This window comes from Sapajus apella, unplaced genomic scaffold (genome assembly GCF_009761245.1).
Source record: "Sapajus apella isolate SASKATOON/1434 unplaced genomic scaffold, GSC_monkey_1.0 scaffold58, whole genome shotgun sequence".
NCBI classification, from domain to species: Eukaryota; Metazoa; Chordata; class Mammalia; order Primates; family Cebidae; genus Sapajus; species Sapajus apella.
The window spans coordinates 3,392,759-3,417,715 of NW_022436998.1; the positions used below are offsets into that span (position 1 = coordinate 3,392,759).

At 40.0% G+C, this 24,957-nt stretch overlaps 1 protein-coding gene across 1 annotated transcript in view; it reads right to left on the bottom strand.

The window, feature by feature from the left end:
• MARCHF5 (membrane associated ring-CH-type finger 5) overlaps nt 1–24,957 on the bottom strand; it is a 60,361-nt gene that overhangs the window by 29,466 nt on the left and 5,938 nt on the right. Inside the window, exon 2 of the mRNA XM_032245544.1 lies at nt 11,401–11,603. Coding sequence (XP_032101435.1) covers nt 11,401–11,603 — 203 coding nt within the window. The remainder of the gene's footprint in view (nt 1–11,400; nt 11,604–24,957) is intronic.

Here is a 24,957-nt window from a genome sequence, read left to right on the forward strand (position 1 = left end):
CAGAATGTATACCACCAAGAGTAAACCCTAATGTAAACTATGGACACCTTGGGTGGTAATGATGTGTCAACATAAGTTCATTGATTATAAATGTATCACTCTGGTGCAAGATGTTGACAGTGGGGAAAGTAGTGACCATTCTGCATGTGGTGTGGTCAGAGGTGGAGACTGGCATATGCAAACTACGTACTTTCTGCTCAATTTTACTGTGAATCTAAAAACACTCTAAAAAGTAAAATCTATTTAAAAATAACAAAAACAAGCCAGGCACGGTGGCTCATGCCTGTAATCCCAGCACTTTGGGAGGCCGAGGCAGGTGGATCACCTGAGGTCAGGAGTTCGAGACCAGCCTGACCAACATGGTGAAACCCTGTCTCTAAAAAAAACAGAAAGAGGAGCTGGGTGTAGTGGCATGCACCTGCAGTCCCAGCTAATCAGGATGCTGAGGCAGGAAGATCACTTGAACCCATGAGTTCAAGGCTGCAGTGTACTATGATTGCATCTGTTAACAGCCACTGCACTCTAGCCTGAGCAACATGGCAAGGCTCTGAAAAAGAATAAGAAGGGGGCCAGGTATGGTGGCTCATGCCTATAATCCAAGCACTTTGGGAGGCTGACCGCGGCAGATCATGAGGTCAAGAGATCAAGACCATCCTGGCCAACAAGGTAAAAGCCCAACTCTACTAAAAACACAAAAATTAGCTGGGTGTGGTGGGGCTCGCCTGTAGTCACAGCTACTTGGGAGGCTGAGGCAGGAGAATCTCTTAAACCCGGCAGGTAGAGGCTGCAGTGAGCTGAGATTGCCGCAGTGAGCTGAGATCGCGCCACTGCACTCTAGCCTGGTGACAGAGCGAGACTCTGTCTCAAAAGAAAACTTGAGCTCAGGAGTATGAGACCAGCTTGGACAACATGGCAAAACCCTACCTCTATAAACAAAATACAAAAACTAGGTGGGTATGGTGATGAGCACCTGCAGTCTCTGCTACTTGGGAGGCTGAGGTGGGAGCATCACTTGAGCCCAGGAGGTCAAGGCTGCAGTGAGCTGAGATTGTAACACTGCACCCCAGCATGTGACAGAGTAAGACTCTGTCTCAAAAAAAAAAAAAGACAGATCTGAGGTCATCAAATCTACGTTAAGGAACAAGAAAGAGAAAAGTAAACTAAACCCAAGCCAAGCAGAAGGAAGGAAGGACATAAAGATTAGAGTGGATAAAAATGAAACAGAGTAGAAGAATAAAAGAAAAAACCCTGACAAATCATTAGCTAGACTGACCAGAAAAAAATGAAAAGATTCAAATGACTAAAATCAAGAATTAAGGAAGGGGCATTATTACCAATCTTAGAGAAATGAAAAGGATTAAGAAATACTATAAATAACCGTATGCCAACAAATGAGATAATGATGAAATGAACAAATTCATAAGATATAAACTATCAAAGCTAATTCAAAAAGAAATAGAAAATCTGAATAGACGTAGAAGTAATGAGACTGAATTCGTAATCAATAAATTTCCCATGAAGAAAAGCCCAGGATCAAATGGCTTCACTGCTCCCAAACATTTAAAACACCAATCCTTCATAAACTCTTCCAAAAATATAAAAGAGGGATCACTTCCCAACTTATCCTATGAGTTAGTATGATTCCAGTACCAAAACCAAAAATATCACAAAAAAACTACAGACCAATATCCATTATGAGTACAGACACAAAAGTTCCCAACAAAGTACTAGAAAACATGACCAAGTGGAATTTATCCCAGGAACCCCAGGCCAGTCTAATATGAAAATCAACTAATGTAATATGCCATAATAGAATACAGAACAATAGCCACATGATTATCAATAGACACAGAAATAGCATTTGACAAAACCCAACACTTTTTCATGACAAAAGCCCTCAACAAATTAGGAATAGAAGGAACATCCTCAACCTGATAAAGGCCACCTCTGAAAAACCCAGTTAACATACACTCATGTGTTACTCAATGACGGGGATCCATGCACAGGGATAAATGTGTCGTTAGGCCCTTTTGTGGTTTTGTGAATATCAGAGTAGATATGGTATAGCCTATTTACACACCTAGGCTATATGGCATATAGCATACTGCTCCTGGCCTACAAACCTGCACAGCATGTTACTGCACTGAATACTGTAGGTAATTATAATAAAATGGTAAGTATTTGTATTATTAAACGTAGGAAAGGTACAGCAAATGTATGGTATAAAAGATAAAAGATAGTACACCTGTATAGAACACTTACCATGAATAGAGCTTGAAAGGCTGGAAGTTTGGAAGTTGCTCTGGGTGAGTCAGTGAATGGGTGAAGAGTAAATGTGAAGGCCTAAGAGACTACTATATACTATTTTTTTTTTTGAGACAGAGTCTCATTCTGTTGTCTAGGCTGGAGTGCAGCTCCTTGCAACCTCTGCCTCCCAGGTTCAAGTGATTCTCCTGCCTCAGCCTCCCAAGTAGCTGAGACTACAGGCATGCACAAACACATGTGGCTAATTTTTGTATTTTTAGTAGAGACGGGGTTTCACAGTGTTTGCCAGGATGGTCTCGATCTCCTGACCTTCTGATCTGCCCGCCTTGGCCTCCCAAAGTGCTGGGATTACATGCATAAGCCACCGCGCCCAGCCAGTCTTTTCACTAATAACTATAGCTGTAGTGCACTGTACTTGATGTTTTGGTCAATAATGGCCACAGTGGTGGTCCCCATAAGATTGCAATCGAGCCAAAAAATTCCCATCACCTGGTGACATTGTAGCTGTGGTAACATAGTAATGCAATGCACTATTCACCTGGTTGTGGTGATGAAGCTGTAAACAAATCTACTGTACTGGCAGTCATATAAAAGTGTAACCTAAGGTCACATGCACACAAATGCTCATTGCAGCACAGTTTATAATAGCAAAGACTTGGAACCAACCCAAACGCCCACCGATGATAGACTGGACAGGGAAAAGGTGGCACATATACACCATGGAATACTATGCAGCCATAAAAAACGATGTGTTCGTGTCCTTTGTAGGGACATGGATGAACCTGGAAACCATCATTCTCAGCAAACTGACACAAGAACAGAAAATCAAACACCACATGTTCTCACTCATAGGCGGGTATTGAACAGTGAGAACATATGGACACAGGGAGGGGAGCATCACACACTGGGGTCTGTCAGGGGGAAATAGGGGAGGGACAGCGGGGGTGGGGAGTTGGGGAGAGATAGTATGGGCAGAAATGCCAGATATAGGTGATGGGGAGGAAGGCAGCAAAACACACTGCCATGTGTGTACCTATGCAACAATATTGCATGTTCTTCACATGTTCCCCAAAATCTAAAATGCAATTTAAAAAAAAGTGTAACCTATAATAGTTATGTGCAGTGTATCATAGTTGGCAATAAATGACTATGTTACTGGTTTATGTATCTACTGCACTCTATCATTACTTAAAAACACTTTTTTAAAAAATTTAGCGACAGGGTCTCACTGTATCACCCAGGCTGGAGTGCAGTGTCATGATCATAGCTCATTGTAACCTTGAACTCCTGGGCTCAGGTGGTCTTTCTGCTTCAGGCTCCCAAATAGCTGGGACTACAGGTGCATGCTACCAAACCTGGCTATTTTTTGTAGAGACACTTTCTTGCTTTGTTGCTCAGGCTGGTTTCTCTCTTCTGACTTATAGTGACCTTCCTGCCTTGGCCTCCCAAAGTGCTAGGATTACAGGCATGATCCACCATGCCCAACCACTTTTTATTATTTCAGAGTATACTTCTTCCACTTAAAAAAAAAAAAAAAGTAACTGTAAAACAGCCTCAGGCAAATCCTAATGCCCAGAAGAAGGCATTATTCTCATAGGAGATAGCAGTTTCATGTTTGTTTTTGCCCCTGAAGATCTAGTAGGACAAGATGTAGAGATGGAATACAGTGATATTAATTGATGATATCACCTGAGTCTGTGTAGGCCTAGGCTAATGTGTATATCTGTTTCTTAGTTTTTAACAAAAAAGTTTAAAAATAAAAATGTTTTAAAAAAATAAAAGCTTATAGAAAAAGGATAATAAAGTTTTGCACAGCTGTACAATATGTGTTTTAAGCTAAGTGTTAATACAAAAGAGTCTAAGTTAAAAAAAAAAAAAATCTCTCTCTCCTAGCTGGGATCTCAGTACCTACCACCATACCTGGCTTTTTTTTTTGGTATTTTTTACAGAGATTGGGATTTGCCATGTTGCCCGAGCTGGTCTTGAACTCCTGGGCTTAAGTAACCACTGGGATTACAGTCGTGAGTTCCTAGCATTTTTTTTTTTTTTTTTTGAGACAGGATCTCACTCCAATTAACCAGGCTGGAGTGCACTGGCATTATCTTGGTTCACGGAAACCTCTGCCTTCTCGGGTTCAAGTGATTCTAGTGCTGAAGCCTCCCAAGTAGCTGGGACTACAGGTGTGCTCTTACACACAGCTAATTTTTTGTATTTTTAGTAGAGATGGGGTTTTGCCACACTGCCAAGGCTGGTTTTGAACTCTGGGACTCAAGCAATCTGCCTGCCTCGATCTCCCAAAGTGCTGGGATTACAGGTGCGAGACACCCCAGCCAGGGATGTCTACTTTTGTCACTTCTATTTAATACTGTACAAGAGGTTATAGCCAGGGCAATTGGGCAAGAAAATGAAATAAAAGCATTCAGATTGGGCCGGGCATGGTGGCTCACACCTGTAATCCCAGAACTTTGGGAGGCTGAGGCAGGTGGATCACCCGAGGTCAGGAGTTCGAGACCAGCTTGGCCAACATGGTGAAACCCTGTCTCTACTTAAAATACAAAAATCAGCTGGGTGTGGTGGCACATGCCTGTAATCCCAGCTACTGGAGAGGCTGAGGCAGAAGAACTGACAGAACCCAGGAGGCAGAGATTGAAGTGAACTGAGATTGCCCCACTGCGCTCCAGTCTAGATGACAGAGTGAGACTCCATTTCAATTAAAAAATAATAATAATAAAAAAGCATTCAGATTGGGAAAGAAGGAGTAAAACTATCTCTGTTGGCCGGGCGGAGTGACTCACGCCTGTAATCCCAGCACTTTGGGAGGCTGAGGGAGGCGGATCATGAGGTCAGGAGTTTGAGACCAGCCTGGCTAATATGGTGAAACCTTGTCCCTACTAAAAATATACATATTAGCTGGGCTTGGTGGCATATGCCTATAGTCCAGCTACTTGGGAGGCTGAGACAGAAAAATCTCTTGAACCTGGGAGGCAGAGGTTGCAGTGAGCCAAGATTGTGCCACTGCATTCCAGCCTGGGTGACACAGTGAGACTCCATCAAAAAAAAAAAAAAAAATCTCTGTTCACCAATGACATGATCTTATATTAGAAAATCCTAAGTAATCCACCAAAAATCAGAATTAAGGAAGTTCAGCAAGGTCACAGGATACAAGGTCAAGTTACAAAAATCAATTGTTGCTGATTCTCTTTCAAGAGAAAAAAAAAAAAAACCCTATAGAGTTAAGAAAACAATTCTATTTACACAATAGTATCAAAAACAAACAAAACATTTAGAAACAAATTTAACAAAAGAAGTACAAGACCTGCTAAAAACTACAAAACAATGTTGAAAGAAGTTAAAGAAAATAAATCTTGTCTGGGTGTGGTGGCTCACACCTGTAATCCCAGCACTTTGGGAGGCCAAGATAGGCGTATCACTTGGAGTCAGAAGTTCGAAACCAGCTTGGCCAACATGGTGAAAACCCGTCTCTACAAAAAATACAAAAATTAGCCGGGTGTGGTGCGCATGTCTATAATCTCAGCTACTCAGTAGGCTGAGGCAGGAAAATCGACAGAACCCAGGAGGCAGAGGTTGCAGTGAACCGAGTTCACACCACTGCACTCCAGCCTAGACAACAGAGCAAGATCCATCTCAAAAAGAAAACAAAAAAAAAGTAAAAGAAAATAAATCTAGTGTGAATCAGTCCCTTGAGAGTTAAGATCTCTCGACCTTTTTAGAGATGCTCTCTTCTGAATTCTTCTTCCTAAACAAGGTTATTACCAAGTCTCAAAGTTTATGGACACTTTTTATTTATAAAACAAACTTTGTTCAGTTGGTACTCATGTTTTAAAGCAGTGCTTTTAAAATTTAATGTGCAGGGCGCGGTGGCTCAGGCCTGTAATCCCAGCACTTTGGGAGGCCGAGGTGGGTGGATCACGAGGTCAAGAGATCGAGACCATCTTGGTCAGCATGGTGAAGCCCCGTCTCTACTAAAAATACAAAAAAAATTAGCTGGGCATGGTGGCGCATGCCTGTGGTCCCGGCTACTCAGGAGGCTGAGGCAGGAAAATTGCCTGAACCCAGGAGGCGGAGGTTGCGGTGAGCCGAGATCGCGCCATTGCACTCCAGCCTGGGTAACATGAGTGAAACTCCACCTCAAAAAAAAAAAAGAGAAAAAAGGTTTAATGTGCATAGAAATCACTCACTGATCTCATTAAAATGCAGATTTCATGGTGGTTCTTGCCTACATTCTCAGCACTCTGGAAGGCCAAGGGGGTCTGAGAGGGGGATCCACTTGAGGCCAGGAAGTTCGAGACGGGCAACATAGTGATTCCCCTTCTCTAAAAAGAAAAAAAAAATTAGCTGGGTACGGTGATACATGCCTGTAATCCCATCTACTTGGGAGCCTATGATCACGCTGCTGTACTCCAGTGTAGGCAACAAAGCAAAACACTGTTTTTTAAAAAAAAAAGAAAAAAGAAGAAGCAGAATTCTATTCAGAAAAAGGGAGGTGGTGTAAAGGTGTGTTCTGCATTCCTGATTACCCTCAGATGATGCTAACGTTGCTGGTCCTCAGATCGTATTTTGAGTAGCAAGGTTTTAAGCAGACGTATATATACAACTAGGCTAACTCACTAGAAAAAAGCAAATGGTAACATGGTGGCAAAAAGTGAGAAGGATAAAACTGATGAATCCTGTTAAGTTTTTCACAACTGAGCACAATAAGTAATTCCCTATTAACAATGAAGAACACACACTTTTACTACCTCTTCATTCCTGCCGTGACTAAGTACCAGAAAAGATACAGAACTGGCCAGCTAGCGAGCCAGACTGGGAGTAAATCCATTTGAAAAGTTAAAAAAAAAAAACACACAAAATCTGCTCCACAGAGATCATCCCACAGAATATTAACCATCACTACCTTTCCCTCTCTGTATCTTGTGTCTTTTATTCCTTCTTCTAGTCAGTGTTTATCAAGTGTGTTTGGGGACCAACGGCACTCCCTGGCAATCTATTAACTGGTCTATAGGCAGTTTGAGAAAAAAGTGATAAAAGTTTTGATTAAAACCTTTCACAAATTTGAGAAGATTATGACTTTCACAGAAATCCTTTTAGGTTCTTTAATGCTGTTATACTGTAAGCACCACCCAAGCTTTCCACAAAGATAAGAAAAGACTATCATAATAAAATGAAAAGGAAAGGACTGACATACTTCCACAACCTGTGAACTGTTTACATTGGTTAAATACATATTTTGTTGTTCGTATCATATTGTGTTAAATCTCAAATTTAGGGAAATGAATCAATAGTTCAAAAGAGTAAAAGGAAAAAATTGAAGAGTAAAACTGAAAAATAAAAATACATTTAACTCAGAATGCCATAAATGATACCAGTATGATTTTATAGTGAAGACTGAACTTAGAATGGGCTGTGACTGGTGAACTAGGAGTGATTACTCTGTACTAGGAGACATCCTTGTTCCCACTGTACTGTGATACAGTATTAAATAGGGACAAGAAGCCACTGAAGTGTTCACATCATTTTCAACCACTCCAGTAAACCAAGCAAAGTCTCCACTATGAATTCTGTCACTAAAACAGCAAAATAATAGTCAAAGGTACTTCAACTTTTTTTAACAAAACAGGTTTAACTACTGTCAGCTGGAAAATTAATGACAAACACGCTCAGACGGAAACAAAACAATCTACCGGCAAAATTCTATCATCAGATGACACTACTGGACGTTATGTGCTATGCGTGTTATACAGAGAGGAAGAACAATTACTATCACGGATGCATGCTCTTAAGTATTTTGTTTTATGGCTGCATGAAGCCACTAGTGTACAGAGTATGAATCAACTCTTAGCATATACAACTGTAGTATGTTAATCAAGAAATACAAGCAACTTTTTAAGTTTTTACAAGAATATATTTTCTTTTTAACTAACAATTATTTTTGAACCTTGACTTGAAGAGTTGTGCTGGAATCAGCATGGCTAGAGCACTAGCTTTGTGGGCAGCAATGAAGAGCCCACCACCTGAAAGCCAATTCACACATGGCTTAATTTACAGACAACCGCTGGCTTGAGTCATTGTTAGTAACTGCATGGAAAATTGTGAATATAATTAAAATTGTAGCCCTTGAGCAGATAACCTTCAGTATGTTAAGAATGCAGAAGCAGGCTGGGCACACTGTGGCTCACGCCTGTAATCCTAGCACTTTGGGAGGTCAAGGTGGGTGGACTGCTTGAGCCCAGGAGTTTAGAGGCCAGCCTGGACAACATGGCAAAACCCCATCTCTGTTTGGGGAAAAAAAATAAAAAAAATAAAAAAAAATAAAGACTTTTTCTGTTTTGTCAAGAGGAAATATGCTAACAATACCTACTTGAAGGATACACGTTTTTTTTTTTTTTCTTTTCTTTTTTGAGATAGAGTCTTGCTCTGTTGCCCAGGCTGGAATGTAACAGTGTGATCTTAGCTCACAGCAACCTCTGCCTCCCAGGTTCACACAATTCTCTTACCTCAGGCTCCAAAGTAGCTGGGATTACAGGCTCCTGCCACCACACCTGGCTAATTTTTGTATATTCAGTAGAGACGGAGTTTCACTATGTTGGCCAAGCTGGTCTCGAACTCCTGATTTCAGGTGATCCGCCTGCCTCGGACTCCCAAAGTTCTGGGATTACAGGTGTGAGCCACTGTGCTCAGCATATATTCATTTTTTTATAACACTGATGATGTCATTAAAACATATCTATGATTTTAAGTGGCTAACTCAAGTGCCATACCTCTATGACAGGCAGTATAGTGATTAGCTTGAACATATCATTTCAGGGTAAAATTATAATTCTCTTTTTTTTTTTTTTTTTTTTTAAAGATAGGGTTTCACTCTGTTGCCCAGGCTGGAGGGCAGTGGCACAATCATAGCTCACTGCAGCCTTGAATTCCTGGGCTCAAGTGATCCTCCCACCTCAGCCTCCCAAGTAGCTAGGACTTACAGGTGTGCTCCATATACTTGGCTAATTCTTTTTTTTTTTTGTAGAGACATGGTTTTGCTATGTTGCCCAGGCTGGTCTTGAACTCCTAACCTCAAGCAATCCACCCACCTCAGCCTCAAAAGTGCGGGAATTACAGATGTGAGCTACCATGACTGGCTACAATTCTTTTTTGTTGTTGTTGAGACAGGGTCTCACTCTGTCTCCGAAGCTGGAGTACAGTGGTGCAATCACAGCTCACTGCGGCCTCCACCTCACAGACTCAGGTAATCTTCCCACTTCAGCCTTCTGAGTAGCTGGGCCTACAGGCATGTGCCACCATGCCCAGTTATTATTATTATTATTTTTTTGTAGAGATGGAATTTCACCATATTGCCCAGGGTAGTGTCAAGCAATCTACCCACCCCAGCTTCCCAAAGTGTTGAGATTATAGGTGTGAGCCACTGTGTCAGTCACAATTCTTAGTAACAAAATATGCAGACTAAATCATGATACAAATGGCTTAACCAAAGAATTTTGCTCTTTTCTAACAACTAGGTAGACTTGAAATCATATTCAATTACTGCACTAAACCTGAAAACACAGTTCCTAGAACTGAATTCAACCAAAAGGACAGATCTACACATTGCCATCTCCCAAATTAAAATGTTCACCTTTCCTGTTGAGTGCCATGCATTTGTCAACTTGATGTAGTTTTCAATGAGAATTCTTGTGATAATTTTTGTGTCCATTTGAATATCTAAAACATCTAAAAGAAATACCATATACTTGTTGATTTCCCCAAATCTATAATTCAAATATGGGGCTATCTAAAAACTAAGAGCAAGAAAAGAAATCGGTTAAATAGGAAACCTTAACTTGGACTTCGGGTCTTTCACCATATTAATGGTGGTGAAATTAATGTGGTGAAAGACTGTAGCAATCATTGCTTTTTCAGATAGTGATTTAAAAAGACTGCTTTGATCTTACAATAAAAACGTTTTGGATTATTCTTCTGTGTTTATCTAAAATCAGTGGTATGCATTGAAGACCCATCACGTGGTCCACAAATTCCAAATGTTTGAAAACAGTACTTTCTCTACTACACTACTTTTCTTTCATAGGAAGCGATCATTTTTTCCTGTGCATGTTAGAGAAAAACAGACAACCATGGAAATTTTGTTTGCCCTTATTAATCTTCTCACATTAGAAAAGCACTTCATTATCTACATTTATGTCGCCTCATTTTCAAAAACATTGGTTTGATTTCAGTATGAACAGCACTTATAAAAAACAATGTATCAGGCCGGGCGGGTGGCTCATGCCTGTAAACCCAGCACTTTGGGAGGTGGAGGCGGGCAGAACACGAGGTCAGGAGATTGAGACCATCCTGGCCAACATGGTAAAACCTGTCTCTAAAAACAAAGAAAAACACAAAAACAAAACTTGGCATGGTATAAACACCAAGCCAAGAGATTGACACCAATTTGTAACTGTATGGCTGTAATGGAACAGGCTCACTCAGCCTCAGCCTTAGTTATACTGCTGCTAAAGAAGCAGTCTGTTATACTATTTTTCCCATGCTAGTTATACTGCTGCTAAAGAAGCAGTCTGTTATACTATTTTTCCCATGCTAGGCCTGTTTTCCAAGATCTTTGGTTATTTCTTATTTGCCACTTCATAGAAAAGGGACAGCGGTATTTATTAAAGAAAGCACACATATTGCATTCCAAAGATGAGTTTAACTTCATTTCTTATTAAATCTTTAATGTCTCTACTTTTATTACTTAACAGGAAGAATTAAGGAGATGTATTAGAATATACTACTGCTTTCTTTCTCTTACACCAACTGTCTCCAGAGAATTAAGCTAAGTCAGCTTTTTATTATAGCTTTGTTACTCAATTATATCCACACAAGTATGCAAGTTCTCTATCAAATAAAGACAGTATACAGACTAATGGATAAATCTGGGGATATATTAAGGATACTGTAAACTGTTAGCAAAACAAATAAATGTCTCTGACATTCAGAGAGGAAACAAAAGAAAGAGAATATAGAAATTTACACACACACACACACCCACAAAACCAAACAGGTGGGTCATTTTAAAATAAACGAGACCATAAAGCTACGTAAATGTATCTGTGTTGTTTTTAAAGATATTCTTACCCAACTTTGGAAAAACTATTAGGTATTCGGCATTGCACTGAGGACATGCCACTCTGGCTGTACTATTTCCTCTTTGCTTTTCATCCACCCAGCGTTGTAGACAGGCTTGGTGAACCCATTTTGTAGATCCTCTGCACCTGCATGGTCTCACCCATTCAGCTGTTCTATCATCTTCATCAGTAGCAAAACAAACCCAGCAACTTCTGTAAATTAAAAGAGAAAATGACAACATTTATCTGTAGGACTCCAGCCTCCTCTATACTACAGCTCTTACTTAATGGGATAAGCCTACTATGTTGTATTATATAATCTCTGTCCTATATTAAAAGACTATGGAGACAAAACAACCAATACATTCCCACTAGAGCAGTTTCTACCTTTTCTGTTTTTCCTTGTCTTCCTCTACAGACTTTTATGTTTTCTGAATTTTGTTTTTATGTAATCTCTATCTTTTCAGTAATTCTTCACCTTCTCTAATGAACCAGAGTGTAAGAAGACATGCCTCAAGCTGCTTTTGTTTTATAAGACCTAATAATTCTTTCATGAATAGTAAGCACAGTAATATTTTAGATTCAGCGTTCTCCCAGTTCAACAACACCAATCTCTTGTGCTTGAAAAAACAAAGTATTACACAAGTGATTTTACATATGGTCTCATTCCATTTTCAGCTGAGGAAAAGAAAAAACCCATTTCTCTTTCTGGTAAAGTATAAATACATGAGAAAAAATATTATGTTTTCAAAAAAGCACAAAGGAGATAAAGATATCACTTTTTTTTTACGATAGCAATATGATAAATTTGGGTGTATATGCTTGAAGTTTGAAATCTACAAGTATCAACTCTGGGATGCTTATGTTAATAAAAGTAAAATTCTATCGAGATGGGTAATTTTAAAACATTTTCCCACTTTGCTTTTAAGGGTACTTCATGAAGTCTAATTTTTTTCTTATGGAATAAGGTTGCAATTCCTCAGTTTTTCTCCCAATTGACACAAGTTTTGACATCGATTTCCATTAGGGCAAATACAGTTGAATTCAATGAGACCATTCTTTCCTTCCCTCCATTAAAATATGTACTAGTGGAAACAACTGCTAATTAAAGCACGTTACCTACTGTGCACTTTTCACTTAATTGGATAAGTGGCTTCTATCAGAACAACTAGCTTAACTATGCTCAGTGGGAAAGACTATATAGTCAGGTGTTATAGATGGGTGAGGTCTCCAGTCCTTGTGGAACAACATGAATTTCAATTGTGTGATCCAATTAAAATTTTTCAATTCTAACAGGAAAAAAGTTGAACTAAATCCATGGCAACGGTATTTAAAATTGTGGTTTTATTCAGCTTTAAAATTCAGTCAGGTTTCATAGGATCTAAGCAAAATTAGAACGCAGGTAGCATTTGTTTAGCATTCTGACCCTTCTGACCCACTTTAGCTAAGCTGTCTGGGCATTCACACAGTCTTATGATTGTCCAAAAATACCTTGTTTTTTTTTTTTTTTTTTTTTTTTGAAATGGAGTCTCACTCTTTTACCTAGGTTGGAGTGCAATGGCGCGATTTCAGCTCACTGCAACCTCTGCCTCCCAGGTTCAGGCAATTCTCTGCCTCAGCCTCCTGAGCAGCTGGGATTACAGGCGTCCACCACCACGCCTGGCAAATTTTTGTATTTTTAGTAGAGATGGGATTTCACCATCTTGGCCAGGCTGGTCTTGAACTCCTGACCTCATGATCCACCCGCCTCGGCCTCCCAAAGAATATCTTGTTTTTTTTAAAAAAAATGTATCGTCATAAAATATACGTAAAATTACTACTTTAGCCATTTTTTAGGTTTATAATTCAGTGGCAGTAAGTATATTTATACTGTTGTGCAACCACCAAGGCTACCCATGGTAGGACTGGGTTTTAATCTATGATTTTTGCATAAAACTTCAATTGCTAAGTATACTGGCACATAGACTGGTTGAGATGTTGCTAGTATATATTTTTCCCTACAACTGAGGTAACTTTGTGAACATATTTGTATACATCTACGAAATGGAATATATCATTTTAGCAACAAAATATTGGCAGAATATCTAGACTTTTTATTCTCATACTTTATTTCAGCACATATGTAGCTAAGTATGGCTATGCTGGCATTACTAATCAGTATTAAGGTGAATCAAATTTTAAATTAATTCAATTTCAGTCATTAGAAAAATAAAATACATCTACTCATACAACCTTAGTACTAGGTTGAATCAACTGAAATAGTTTACATTAATCTGTTTTTAACCTAGAGAAATGATAGGTCAAATTTCATATTTCAATCTAATGAGAATACTTGCATAGCTATTATATTCCTCATAAATTCTAGATAAGGTTTATTTTCCCCCACCATTTTATTATGAAAAATTTCAAACTTTCCAAAAAATGCTGGAAACTGTTCAGTGAATACCCATATAACCAACATTTAGATCCTATAATCCTTATCATTTTGCTATCTTTCCTTTCTCACACATCCATCCACCTTTTTTTTTTTTGCTGCATTTCAAAGTTGCAGGCATCAGTATATTTCAGCCTTAAATACTTGTATGGCTTTACTTTTTAGAACTTACATTTAAAGCATACACTTTCAGATTTTTTCTAATTAATTTCACAACTACGGTAAATGAGATAGTTGAATGATGATTTATAGTGGGAACTTATCAGGAGTTAAGCTTTCAGTTGAAAGAGCAATGTCAGATGTGTGTGAACCAGAGCAACTCCATCTTGAATAGCAGCCGAATAAAATGAGGCTAAAACCTACTGGGCTGCATTCCCAGATAGTTAAGGCATTCTAAGTCACAAGCTGAGATATGAGGTCAGCACAAAATAGAGATCATAAAGATATTTCTGATAAAACAGATTTCAGTAAGGATGCCAGCTAAAACCCACCAAAACCAAGATGGCCACAAGTGACCTCTGGTCATCCTCACTGCTACACTCCCACCAGCGCCATGACAGTTTACGAATGCCATGGCAATGTCAAGAAGTTACCTTACATGGTCTAGAAAGGGGAGGCATAAATAATCTACTCCTTGTTTAGCATATCTTCAAGAAATAACCACAAAAATGGGCAACCAGCAGCCCAGAGTCTTACTCTGTCACCCAGGCTGAAGTGCAGTGGTGCCATCTTGGCTCACTGCATCTCTGCCTCCTGGTTCAAGTGATTTTTGTGCATCGACCTCCCAAGTAGTGGAATTACAGGGTGCCTGCCACCATGCCCAGCTTATTTTTGCATTTTTAGTAGAGATGGGGTTTCACCATGTTGGCCAGGCTGGTCTTGAACTCCTGACCTCAAGTGACCTGCCCACCTCAGGCTCCCAAAATGCTGGGATTACAGGCATGACCCACTGTGCCCAGTCACATGCAGCTAATTAATTTTTTTTTTTTTTTTTTTTTTTTTACAGACAGGATCTCCTTATGTTGCCTAGGCTAGTCTCAAACTCCTGGGCTCAAGTAATCCTCCTGCTTCAGCCTCCCAAAGTTTTGGGATTACAGGCATGAGCCACTGTGCCTGGTCAAAAATGTTATGTTATAAAGAATTTATTAACTGGCCAGGAGCGGTGGCTCATGCTTATAATCCCAGCACTTTGGGAGGCTGAGGTGGGTGGATCACCTGATGTCTTGGAGTTCGAGACTAGCCTGGCCAACAAGGTGAAACCCCATCTCTACCCAAAGTATAAAAACTTAGCTGGGTGTGGTGGCGGGCATCTATAATACCAGCTATTCGGGAGGCTGAGGCAGGAGAATCACTTGAACTCACAGCAGTGGAGGTTGAAGTGAGCTGAGATAGTGCTATTGCACTCCACCCTAGGCAACAAGAGCAAAACTTCTCCTTAAAAAAAAAAAAATGAAACAAAAAAGAATTTAACTGATTTATGATCTTACTAGGTATTTAAATTTAACCCATCCAGTATGGAAAGAATACTAGTCTGTGAAATGAGGGCTGAGCAAAGAGGAAATTAAAGCATGTAAAAATGGTCACATGAATGTCTTTAGGCCAATATCAGCATATAAGATAGTGCGATTAGTCTTAAGAGCTGAAAAAAAGGAGGGGAGGACACACACATGATAAATACTCTTTCCTTATTTTTATTATGAGATAGGTCTGGCTATGTTGTCCAGGCTGGACTCCAATGAAACTCCTGGGCTCAGGTGATCCTTCTGGCCCAGTTTCCTGATTACCCAGAACTGCAGGCATACAGTCTAGCTTCCTGCCTCCCCACTGCCACCACTTTTTTTTGAGACTGAGTCTTGTTCTGTCACCCAGGTTGGAGTGCAGTGGCGCAATCTTGACTCACTGCAACCTCTGCCTCCCAGGTTCAAGCTATTCTCCTGCCTCAGACTCCCTCAGCCTCCCAAGTAACTGGGACTAAAGGCATCCACCACCATGCCCACTAATTTTTGTATTTTTAGTAGAGATGGGGTTTTACCATGTTGGCCAGGTTGGTCTTGAACTCCTGATCTCAAGTGATCCACCTGCCTCGGCCTCCCAAAGTGCTGAGATTATAGACATAAGCCACCATACCTGTCTCCTACTCCCTTTTTTAAACCTCTGATAGACTGACCAGGAACATCACCTGAGAAGGTCTTATAATTATGCTTTCCCTTTTTGCTATTCCATACCCTACACCTCCCACTCTATGTAATTAATCTATTTCAACTATTTATTCCCCAATTCTCCACCTCCTTCCTTTTAAGACGGAGAAGAACTATTTGAAAATGATGCATTTACAATTTCTCAAGATCTCAGAATGGAGGGGAGACTAGAAATTTGATGTTTAATGTATATACAAGTCCTCTTACTATCTAGGAGCAAACAGTATCCCACACTTTCTATGGAAAATCATTCTTCCCTCCAACATCAGCCATGTATGTGGTTTAGGCAGCTCATGTTGTAACCAACCCCAGAAACCCTAACATTGGCCACAGTAACCCATCCTCCAGACTACATCATTGGGAGGCTGGGCCCCTAAAGCTGGTCTAGTGAACCTCAGAATTTTTGCTGGGAAAAGTGGTACACAGACTTTTCTCTTTTGCTGGGCTTAGAGGCAGAGAATGTGAGGCTATTGCTGCCAGGAGAGTCACCAACTAAGTGGAGCCTTAATAATCCAGAGGAAGTAAAGGTGGAAACTGGCAGCATTGTTTGAGACATGGATCAAGCTGTGTTGTGCCTAAAGCTAAATATATTCTTGTACTGCTAACTCACATAAACCAGTAGATTTTTGGGTTTTTTTGGCTTAACCAATTTGCATCATCACACAAGTCATGTGCAACCAAAACGATCTTGATACTGTGTTGGGTACTAAGAGATGGCCTCAGTACAATCACAGAATGTAAACTCTAAAGAGTTTTTATTATTTTTGAGACAAGGTCTCACTGTTGCTCAGGCAAGAGTGCAGTGGCACAATCACCGCTCACTGCAGCCTAGCCTCCTGGGCTCCCGTCATCCTCCCAACTCAGCCTCCTGAGTAGATGGGACTAGTCTTCCGTTTTGTCTTTTGAAATGGAAAATAGCCAGTTAATTATTAGCCAAAACCGAAACACTCAAAGTCCACACCCAAGGAAAGAGGAAGCTGTAATTTCTCACCAAACTAAGAGTTTCTCCTTAAGTATTTCTTTCCCTGTTGTTTTCTCCAATCCTCTCAGAACTCAGTCCTCAGTGTGATGCATAAGCATCACCTGGGAACTTATTAGAAACGCAAATTTTTAGGCCCTGCCCCAGACCAACAGAATTAGAAACCCTGGTGGTACCCAGCACTTTGTTTCAATAAGCCCTTCAGGTGATAATGATCCTGAAAATTTGAAAACTTCTGCTCTAGCCATTCTTCTTTCCTTTTTTCTGATTTCCCCTTTGCAAATATTCTTAACTCACCGTAACATAGAAATGAAATTCCATTTTATGCTCACTCTAAACATTTGGTTTTTAATTTTAAATAATACGTAAAATGCTGAAGGTATTTTTTCCTAAGGAAACAAGGTTAAATTAATTTGGGGAAAAAGATATTGTGAATTCAGGATATTCTAGCTGGTTAAAGAACCTGGGCTTTGGAACCAGACTGTGTGGGTTCAAACCCCTGCTAACTACATAGGTTAAATGATAGAATCTCTTTCACAGAGGTATTGCAAAACAGGGGTTCTTAATCTGGAGTCTATGAAAAATTTAGGAGACAGGGATTGGTAAATCTGGATGAGGGGAGAAAAACCATTACATGTTTATTTTTGCTAAGCTCTAAATAAAATCTAGCTTTTCTTCAATAATGAATGCAAGCAAACCACAGTAATATTAGCTGTGTAGCAATTAGAAATTAGTATAGCAACCAGAAATTTTCATATTACTTTACAGCTGTGCAGGTCCCAAAATAACATTTAGCTCATTATAATTTGAAATTAGTTATCAGGTCAACCAATAAATCCTATGTTTTAATGTATTAAAGCTCATATTACTATATTAGAATTTTAATATTTTGATAGCTATACTTCAATATAATTGGTTTTATTTCTAATGCTCTGTTATTTTGTTTCATTCTTTCAAAAACATTCTGAGAAGGAACCCATAGTCTTAACCAGGCCACCAAAGGAGTGTTAGCATAAAAAATGTTTTATGTTAAGGTCCCCTATTGTAAAAGATTAAACACGATCAAGAGACTGCTTAAGAATTGCCTGGCACATATATAACCTCTATGTAACCACTGGCAATAACAACACTGACAATGATGACAGTGATGGTGTCAGCTTTCCATTTATGCCTTATGCCTAAAACTTACGGAGGCAGTTTTCTTACCGTTATCACATAAAGCAATTCTGCTTGGCACCCTGGTATTCAGTGGAAAATGTTCTGGATTCCTTGTCATTCGCCAATTTTTCAATAGGCCACATCACTACTTAAGATTCATTTAAACCCTTTCATTTTCTTTCACCCTTATTATCCTTCTGCTAGCTTTTCTAAATGCCAACTACTTGCTGATGTATATATATGTACTCTGACACCATCCCATTCACCAAGTTGGGGCATATTAATTTACAAAGTAAAGAGAGAATCTGGGAAGTATCATGATTGGTTTGGGGATCAAAGAACAAATCACTATCATTATGTGAAGACAAGAAAAGAGAACTAAACTAGACAAATCTAAGGACAATGACTTATTCCTAAGAATAGATGTAGAGTCTTATAGGTATTGGTAATATAATTCCATGTGATTTTAAAACTATGATGGTTTTTGCCAGTTATAAAGAGTAAAATGGAAAATTTATAAACAATTTAATATACATGACAAAGTTGCCCTAAATCTAGCATTATTCAAGATCTCCTCCTAAATCCACTTGAGCACCTAATAAGTACATTCTTTATCTGATGCCACAAGGAACTACATGTAAGGAACCTACAGTCTAGTTAATAAGCAAACATGCACATGAGCATCACCAAAAAACTACCATACCAAGCATTAAGTGTCAGGAAAAGGTGTTAGTAACCTTAATACAGAAATGTGATGAGAGACCAAGAAACAGGATGAAGCAGCTTAGGTTTCAATAAAAGGAGAGAACTACAGATGAGAATTCAAGTTAGATATGAAAGAAAAGGTTATCTGAAGTAAGAAAAACAGCATAAGCAAGCTTAGAGGTGGAAATGAACATAGTTCATGGACCAATGTGGTTGGAGTAGAAAGATTTTATTAAGATGAAGCTAGGTATTACAAACCAGTTGGGAAAGGATGAATAACAAAGACAATCTCCCTTCATAGGGTTCATTTGTGACTAATTATAGTCTATCTGGTCAAACAAGTTAATTATTTTTAAAGTATGTAGAAAAAAGTGAGGGGACTTTATCAATAAGATAGTTTCTCACGGGCACTAAATTAAGCAAGATAGGTACAGTTTCTTAAAAAAAACAGCTGGTAGTAAAGCCTTTCTTTGCCGACTCAAATTGTAGGTGTTTATTTTGGAATCTTAGGAAGTTCTGGGAAATTAGACTCCTGCCAGAGAAATCACTGTGATGAAAACTGGAGTGCAGCAGAATAGAAAAATTGAGAACATAGAACGCAAGTGTGGAATAAGCTTTAAATTGCTGCTGTTGTATTATATGTAGTGCCATAATAGTGTATTTACATGACTGTTCTAAGGAAAGAAAACAAGCACTCAATTCAGAACAAATTTGAAGATTCATACTCTGGTTAACGTAAGGAAGGTTCTATTTGACAGTGAAAAGAAGTACATATTGCTTATTTTGTCTCAGGATTAAAAATATTGCACCCAAGAATTCTGAAACAGAAAGCACACCATCAAGGAGACTAATACATCATCTATCCAAGTGGAATGGAAGTTAAAGCACGCGGATTTATCAAAAACATAACCATAGTCATGACACATTACCAAAAAAAAAAAAAAAAAAAAAAAAAAAAAGGGTGAAGAGAAATACAGTCAGCCCTCCATCTAAGGGTTCTGCATCTGTTGATTCAACCAATCTCAGGCACAGGCTGGGCGCGGTGGCTCAAGCCTGTAATCCCAGCACTGTGGGAGGCCGAGGCGGGTGGATCACGAGGTCAAGAGATCGAGACCATCCTGGTCAACATGGTGAAACCCCGTTTCTACTAAAAATACAAAAAATTAGCTGGGCATGGTGGCGTGTGCCTGTAATCCCAGCGACTCAGGAGGCTGGGGCAGGAGAATTGCATGAACCCGGGAGGCGGAGGTTGTGGTGAGCCGAGATCACGCCATTGCACTCCAGCCTGGGTAACAAGAGCGAAACTCCGTCTCAAAAAAAAAAAAAAAAAAAAATCTTGGGCAAAATACATTTGGAAAAAAATTGCATCTGTACTGAACATGTATGGACTTTTCCTTATTTCATAAACAAGACAGTGTAACAACTATTTGCATAGTATTTACACCATATTAGGTTTTATTTACTTATTTTTTTTTTGGAGACGGCGTCTTCTTGCTCGTCCCCCAGGCTGGAGTGCAATGGTGGGGTCTCAGCTCATTGCAATCTCCGCCTACTGGGTTCAAGCAACCCTCCTGCCTCAGCCTCCCAAGTAGCTGGGATTACAGGCACCTGCCACCATGCTCAACTAATTTTTTTTGTATTTTTCATAGAGACAGGGTTTCACCATGTTGGCCAGGCTGGTCTCAAACTCCTGACCTCAGATGAGCAACCCACCTCAGTCTCCCCAAGTGCTGGGATTATAAGTGTAAGCCACTGCACCAGCCTGTATTAGGTATTATACATCATCTAGAAAGAATGTTAAGTATACAGGAGGGTGTGCATAGGTTATATGCAAAAACTACACCATTTTATATCAGGGATTTGAGCATCCACAGAGTTTGGCATCCTTGGGAGGTCCCAGAACCAATTCCCCATGAATACTGAGCAATCATTTATTGAGTATAGTATATTCATGCTGTATCTTTTGTCTTTGATGTTCGTAAACCCTGAAAGCATAATTATTTCCATCTTAAACAAGAACCAAAAGCCCAGAAAGGTTAAGTGATCTGGCCAAGCCACACAGTAAGCAGAGAGGCATGGATGCAACCTGGGGCATGGCTCCAAATCATCAGCTTTTTCTCACTGCATCATGCTGCCCAATTATAGTGTATACAGATAAAAATTTACATTTACATTTCCCAGAAAATTACAGCCAGTACAAAAATGCATGTGTTTTATTTTACTGTGGTACTTTAAAGCAGCCATAAGGAGCTTCCTCCAGAGATGCAAATCCTTTCAGTTTACTGCAATGGGACACATAAATATTTTCATCTGCCGGGCGTGGTGGCTCACGCCTGTAATCCTAGAACTTTGGGAGGCCCAGCTGGGTGGATCATCTGAGGTCAGGAGTTCAAGACCAGCCTGGCCATCAGGGTGAAAGCTCATCTTAAAAAAAAATATATATATATATATATATAAAATTTTTTTTTTCATCTATGTGAACTACAGCACTTAAGAATTAGGAGGCAGGTCAGGTGTGGTGGCTCATGTCTGTAATTCCAGCACTTTGGGAGGCTGAGGCAGGAGGACTGCCTGAGGCCAGGAGTTCATAAAACCCTGTCTCTACTAAAAATACAAAAAATTAGCTGGGCATGATGGCACACTCCTGTAATTCCAGCTACTTGGGAGGCTGAGGCATGAGAATTGCTTAAACCTGGGTGCTGGAGGCTGCAGTGAGCCAGGGTCCCTTGTGGGAAAATAGGCTAGGAAATACAGGCAGTTATTGTTCTCAATGAACTTCCAGATGAACGTGTGTGGTGGCGGTAAGGTTATGTGTGTGTGGGAAGCTCTGAGACATGGGACAATCACATTAAAAAATTTACAGTATAATGTGATACTCTAATAAATGCATAAAGGTTCTACTGAAACACAGAAAGGAGTTATTAACTCTGTGGGGAAGCTGTGCAAGGCTTCACTGTGATATTTCAGCAGAATTCAATATGGGTAAGACTTGGCCAGGTGTTAGGAGAGAGGAAGGCACCTGAAGCAAAAATAAAGAGATGAAAGACCAGGATATATTCAGGGGACAATGAAGAGGAGTGCAGGAGAGGATGGTTAAGGTAGCTTGGGGCTGGATTACGGCAACAGATGAAAGTACATTACCCTGTTGGAAGTTGACATTTTATCCTTTTAGGTGACACAGAGACTGGCAGATTTTCAAGTATGGAAATGGCATGATAATTGTGCCTTGGCTTACTCTAGTGCCACTCTGCAGGCCAAACTAGACCAAGCGAAAAATTGAAGCTAGAAAAAGGAAAATCAACAATATGTGATGAACAAGTAGATGTGGAAGGAAAGAAGAAAGCAAAAAACTTTAAAAAGGCCAGGCAAGGTAGCTCATTCTTGTAGTCCCAACACTTTGGGAGGCCAAGGTAGGAGGCCTGGTGGAGGATAGGAGTTTGAGATTAGCCTGGGCAACATAGTGAGACTCATCATTACTTCTGTGACAAAAAAAAAAAGTAAAAAAAAAAATTAGCTGGGCACAGTAGCTTGTGCTGTGCTCCTAGCTACTTGGGAGGCTTTATCCTGGGAGTGCAAGACCTTGTCTCTTTAAAAAAAACAAACAAAACAAGAAAAACTTAAGTTTTGGCCAGGTACAGTGGCTCATGTCTGTAATCCCAGCACTTTGGGAGGCTGAGGCAGGAAAGTCACTTGAGCCCAGGAGTTTGAGACCAGCCTGGGCAACATGGCGAAAGCCTGTCTCTACTAAAAATACAAAAATTAGCTGGGCATGGTAGTGCACCTGTAGTCCCAGCTAGTCTGGAGGTTGAGGTGGGAGGATGTTTTGAGCCAGGGGTGGGGGTGGAGGTTGCAGTGATCAGAGATTGGCCACTGTACTCCAGCCTGGGTGACAGAGCCAGGCCCTGTCTCAAAAACAAACAAACAAAATTTGTTTTATAGCTGGTGGACAAGAAGAATGGTAATATCGAAAACCAAAAATTGAGAAGTCAAGATAAGCAGCTTAGTTTTAGATTGACTGGCAATACCATGTATACACAAATAGAAATGTCCACAGGGCAGGTAGAAATTAGGTGCTAAAGGAAATGAGGAAAAGAGGTCAGGAATAAAGACAGATCTGGGAGTCATTTCAATAAAGAGGAAGAGCATGAGTGAGTATAGTTTTTCAGAATAGTAAATGACAAGAATTGAACCATACGTAAAAATTGAAGAAAAAGGTAATGTGATACTTTAGGATAAAAAGTCCTCAAGAAAATGTCATTATATTTACTAATTAAGAAATTACTGGCAATGTTTAGTATGCCTTTTTTTGTTTTTGTTTTTAAGACAGAGTCTCGCTCTGTTGCTCTGGCTGCAGTGCAGTGCAATGATCTCAGCTCACTGCAACCTTTGCCTCCCAGGTTCAAGAGATTCTTTTGCCTCAGCCTCCCGAGTAGCTGAGATTACAGGTGCACGCCACTATGCCCTACTAATTTTTGTAAAGATGGAGTTTCACCATATTGGCAGGCTGATCTTGAACTACTGACCTCAGGTGACTGGTGTACCTCAGCCTTCCAAAGTGCTGGGATTACAGGTGTGAGCCACTGCACATAGCCCTTCAGGATACTTTTAGTAGAGCTAATGGCAAGAAAGGGGAATGAAAGTAAAATTATAAGGAGAAATAATAAAGAGAAAATAAGAAGCTAAATGTCATAAACAAGACTAGATTAAAAAAGAACAAAGGCTCACACTTATAATCCTAGCACTTTAGGAGGCTGAGCGAGGCAGGCAGGTCAGAGGTCAGGAGTTTGACACCAGTCTGGCCAACATAGTAAAACCCTGTCTCTACTAAAAATACAAAAATTAGCTCAGTGTGGTGGCATGCACCTGTACTCCCAGCTATCTGGGAGGCTCAGTAGGAGAATTGCTTGAACCCAGGAGGAGAGGTTGCCCTGAGCCAAGACCATGCCACTGCACTCCAGCCTTGGTGACAGAGTGAGACTCCGTCTCAAAAAAAAAAAAAAATAATAAATAAATAAATAAAATAAAATAAAATAAAATGTCGAAGGCTGGGTGTGGTGACACATACCTGCAGTCCTAGCACTTTGGGAGGCCAAGGCAAGAAGATTGCTTGAGCCCAGGAATTTGAGACCAGCCTGGGCAACATGGTGAAACCCTATCTCCACAAAAAAGTACAAAAAATCAGTCAGTGTGGTGGTGCACACCAGTAGTCCCAGCTACTCTGGAGGCTGAAGTGGCAGGATCACTTGAGCCTGGGAGGTCAAGGCTGTAGTGAGCCATGATTATGCTACTCCACTTCTGACACCTTGATCATGTCGTGGTCACTACCTGAGACCACTGATCACAAACTGCAGAGGTCTGTCCTGCAGACCCTGACTCAACACCAGATGAATAAAATGCACTCACACACACCAGAATACAGTGAATCTGAGTGGGCTAGGGATGGCTGTCAGCTGCTTTTAGAGGGTGATTGCAGCTAACTGACCACCACTTGCTGCTGCTCCTCCTCACATTTATTCAGCTAGATTTAATAGCAGAGGTTCTAAGTCAACATACTGTGGATAATTAACTTGGTTAAAACAGTGGTTTTAAGATGATAAAAGGTCTTGGTTCTGGAGCTCAGAGTAAACACCATTAACCGGTAACTCTCCTTCAACCTTCCCCTGAGAGGACCATCCAGCACAAAGTTTACTTGAGTAAGCAGTAGAGACAAAGGGATGTGGGGTAAACAGACTTAACTGGGGAAGCTTTATTATCCTAATCTTACCCTATGACTTAAAGTTCTAAGGTAAGAGCTGGCTGCCTTCAGCCTGTTCCATTAAAATCTTCCAGCCTTCCAAAAGGTATGAGACTATAATCTTGTAATTTTCCCCAATATTTTGCCAGCCACCCCGAGTGAATCCCAACACACTCTAGCCTAAGCAATACAGTAAGACCCTGTATCAAAAAAATAATAAAAGTGGTCTACTAAAAAGGCATTAAACCAAGGATGAAATACAAACCCATTTTACGATAATGGAGTGGGGATGAGAAGATACGCAGTGGTCAAAGGAGATTTTCATTTTATTTATGTTTTCTTTTTTTTTTTTTTTTTTT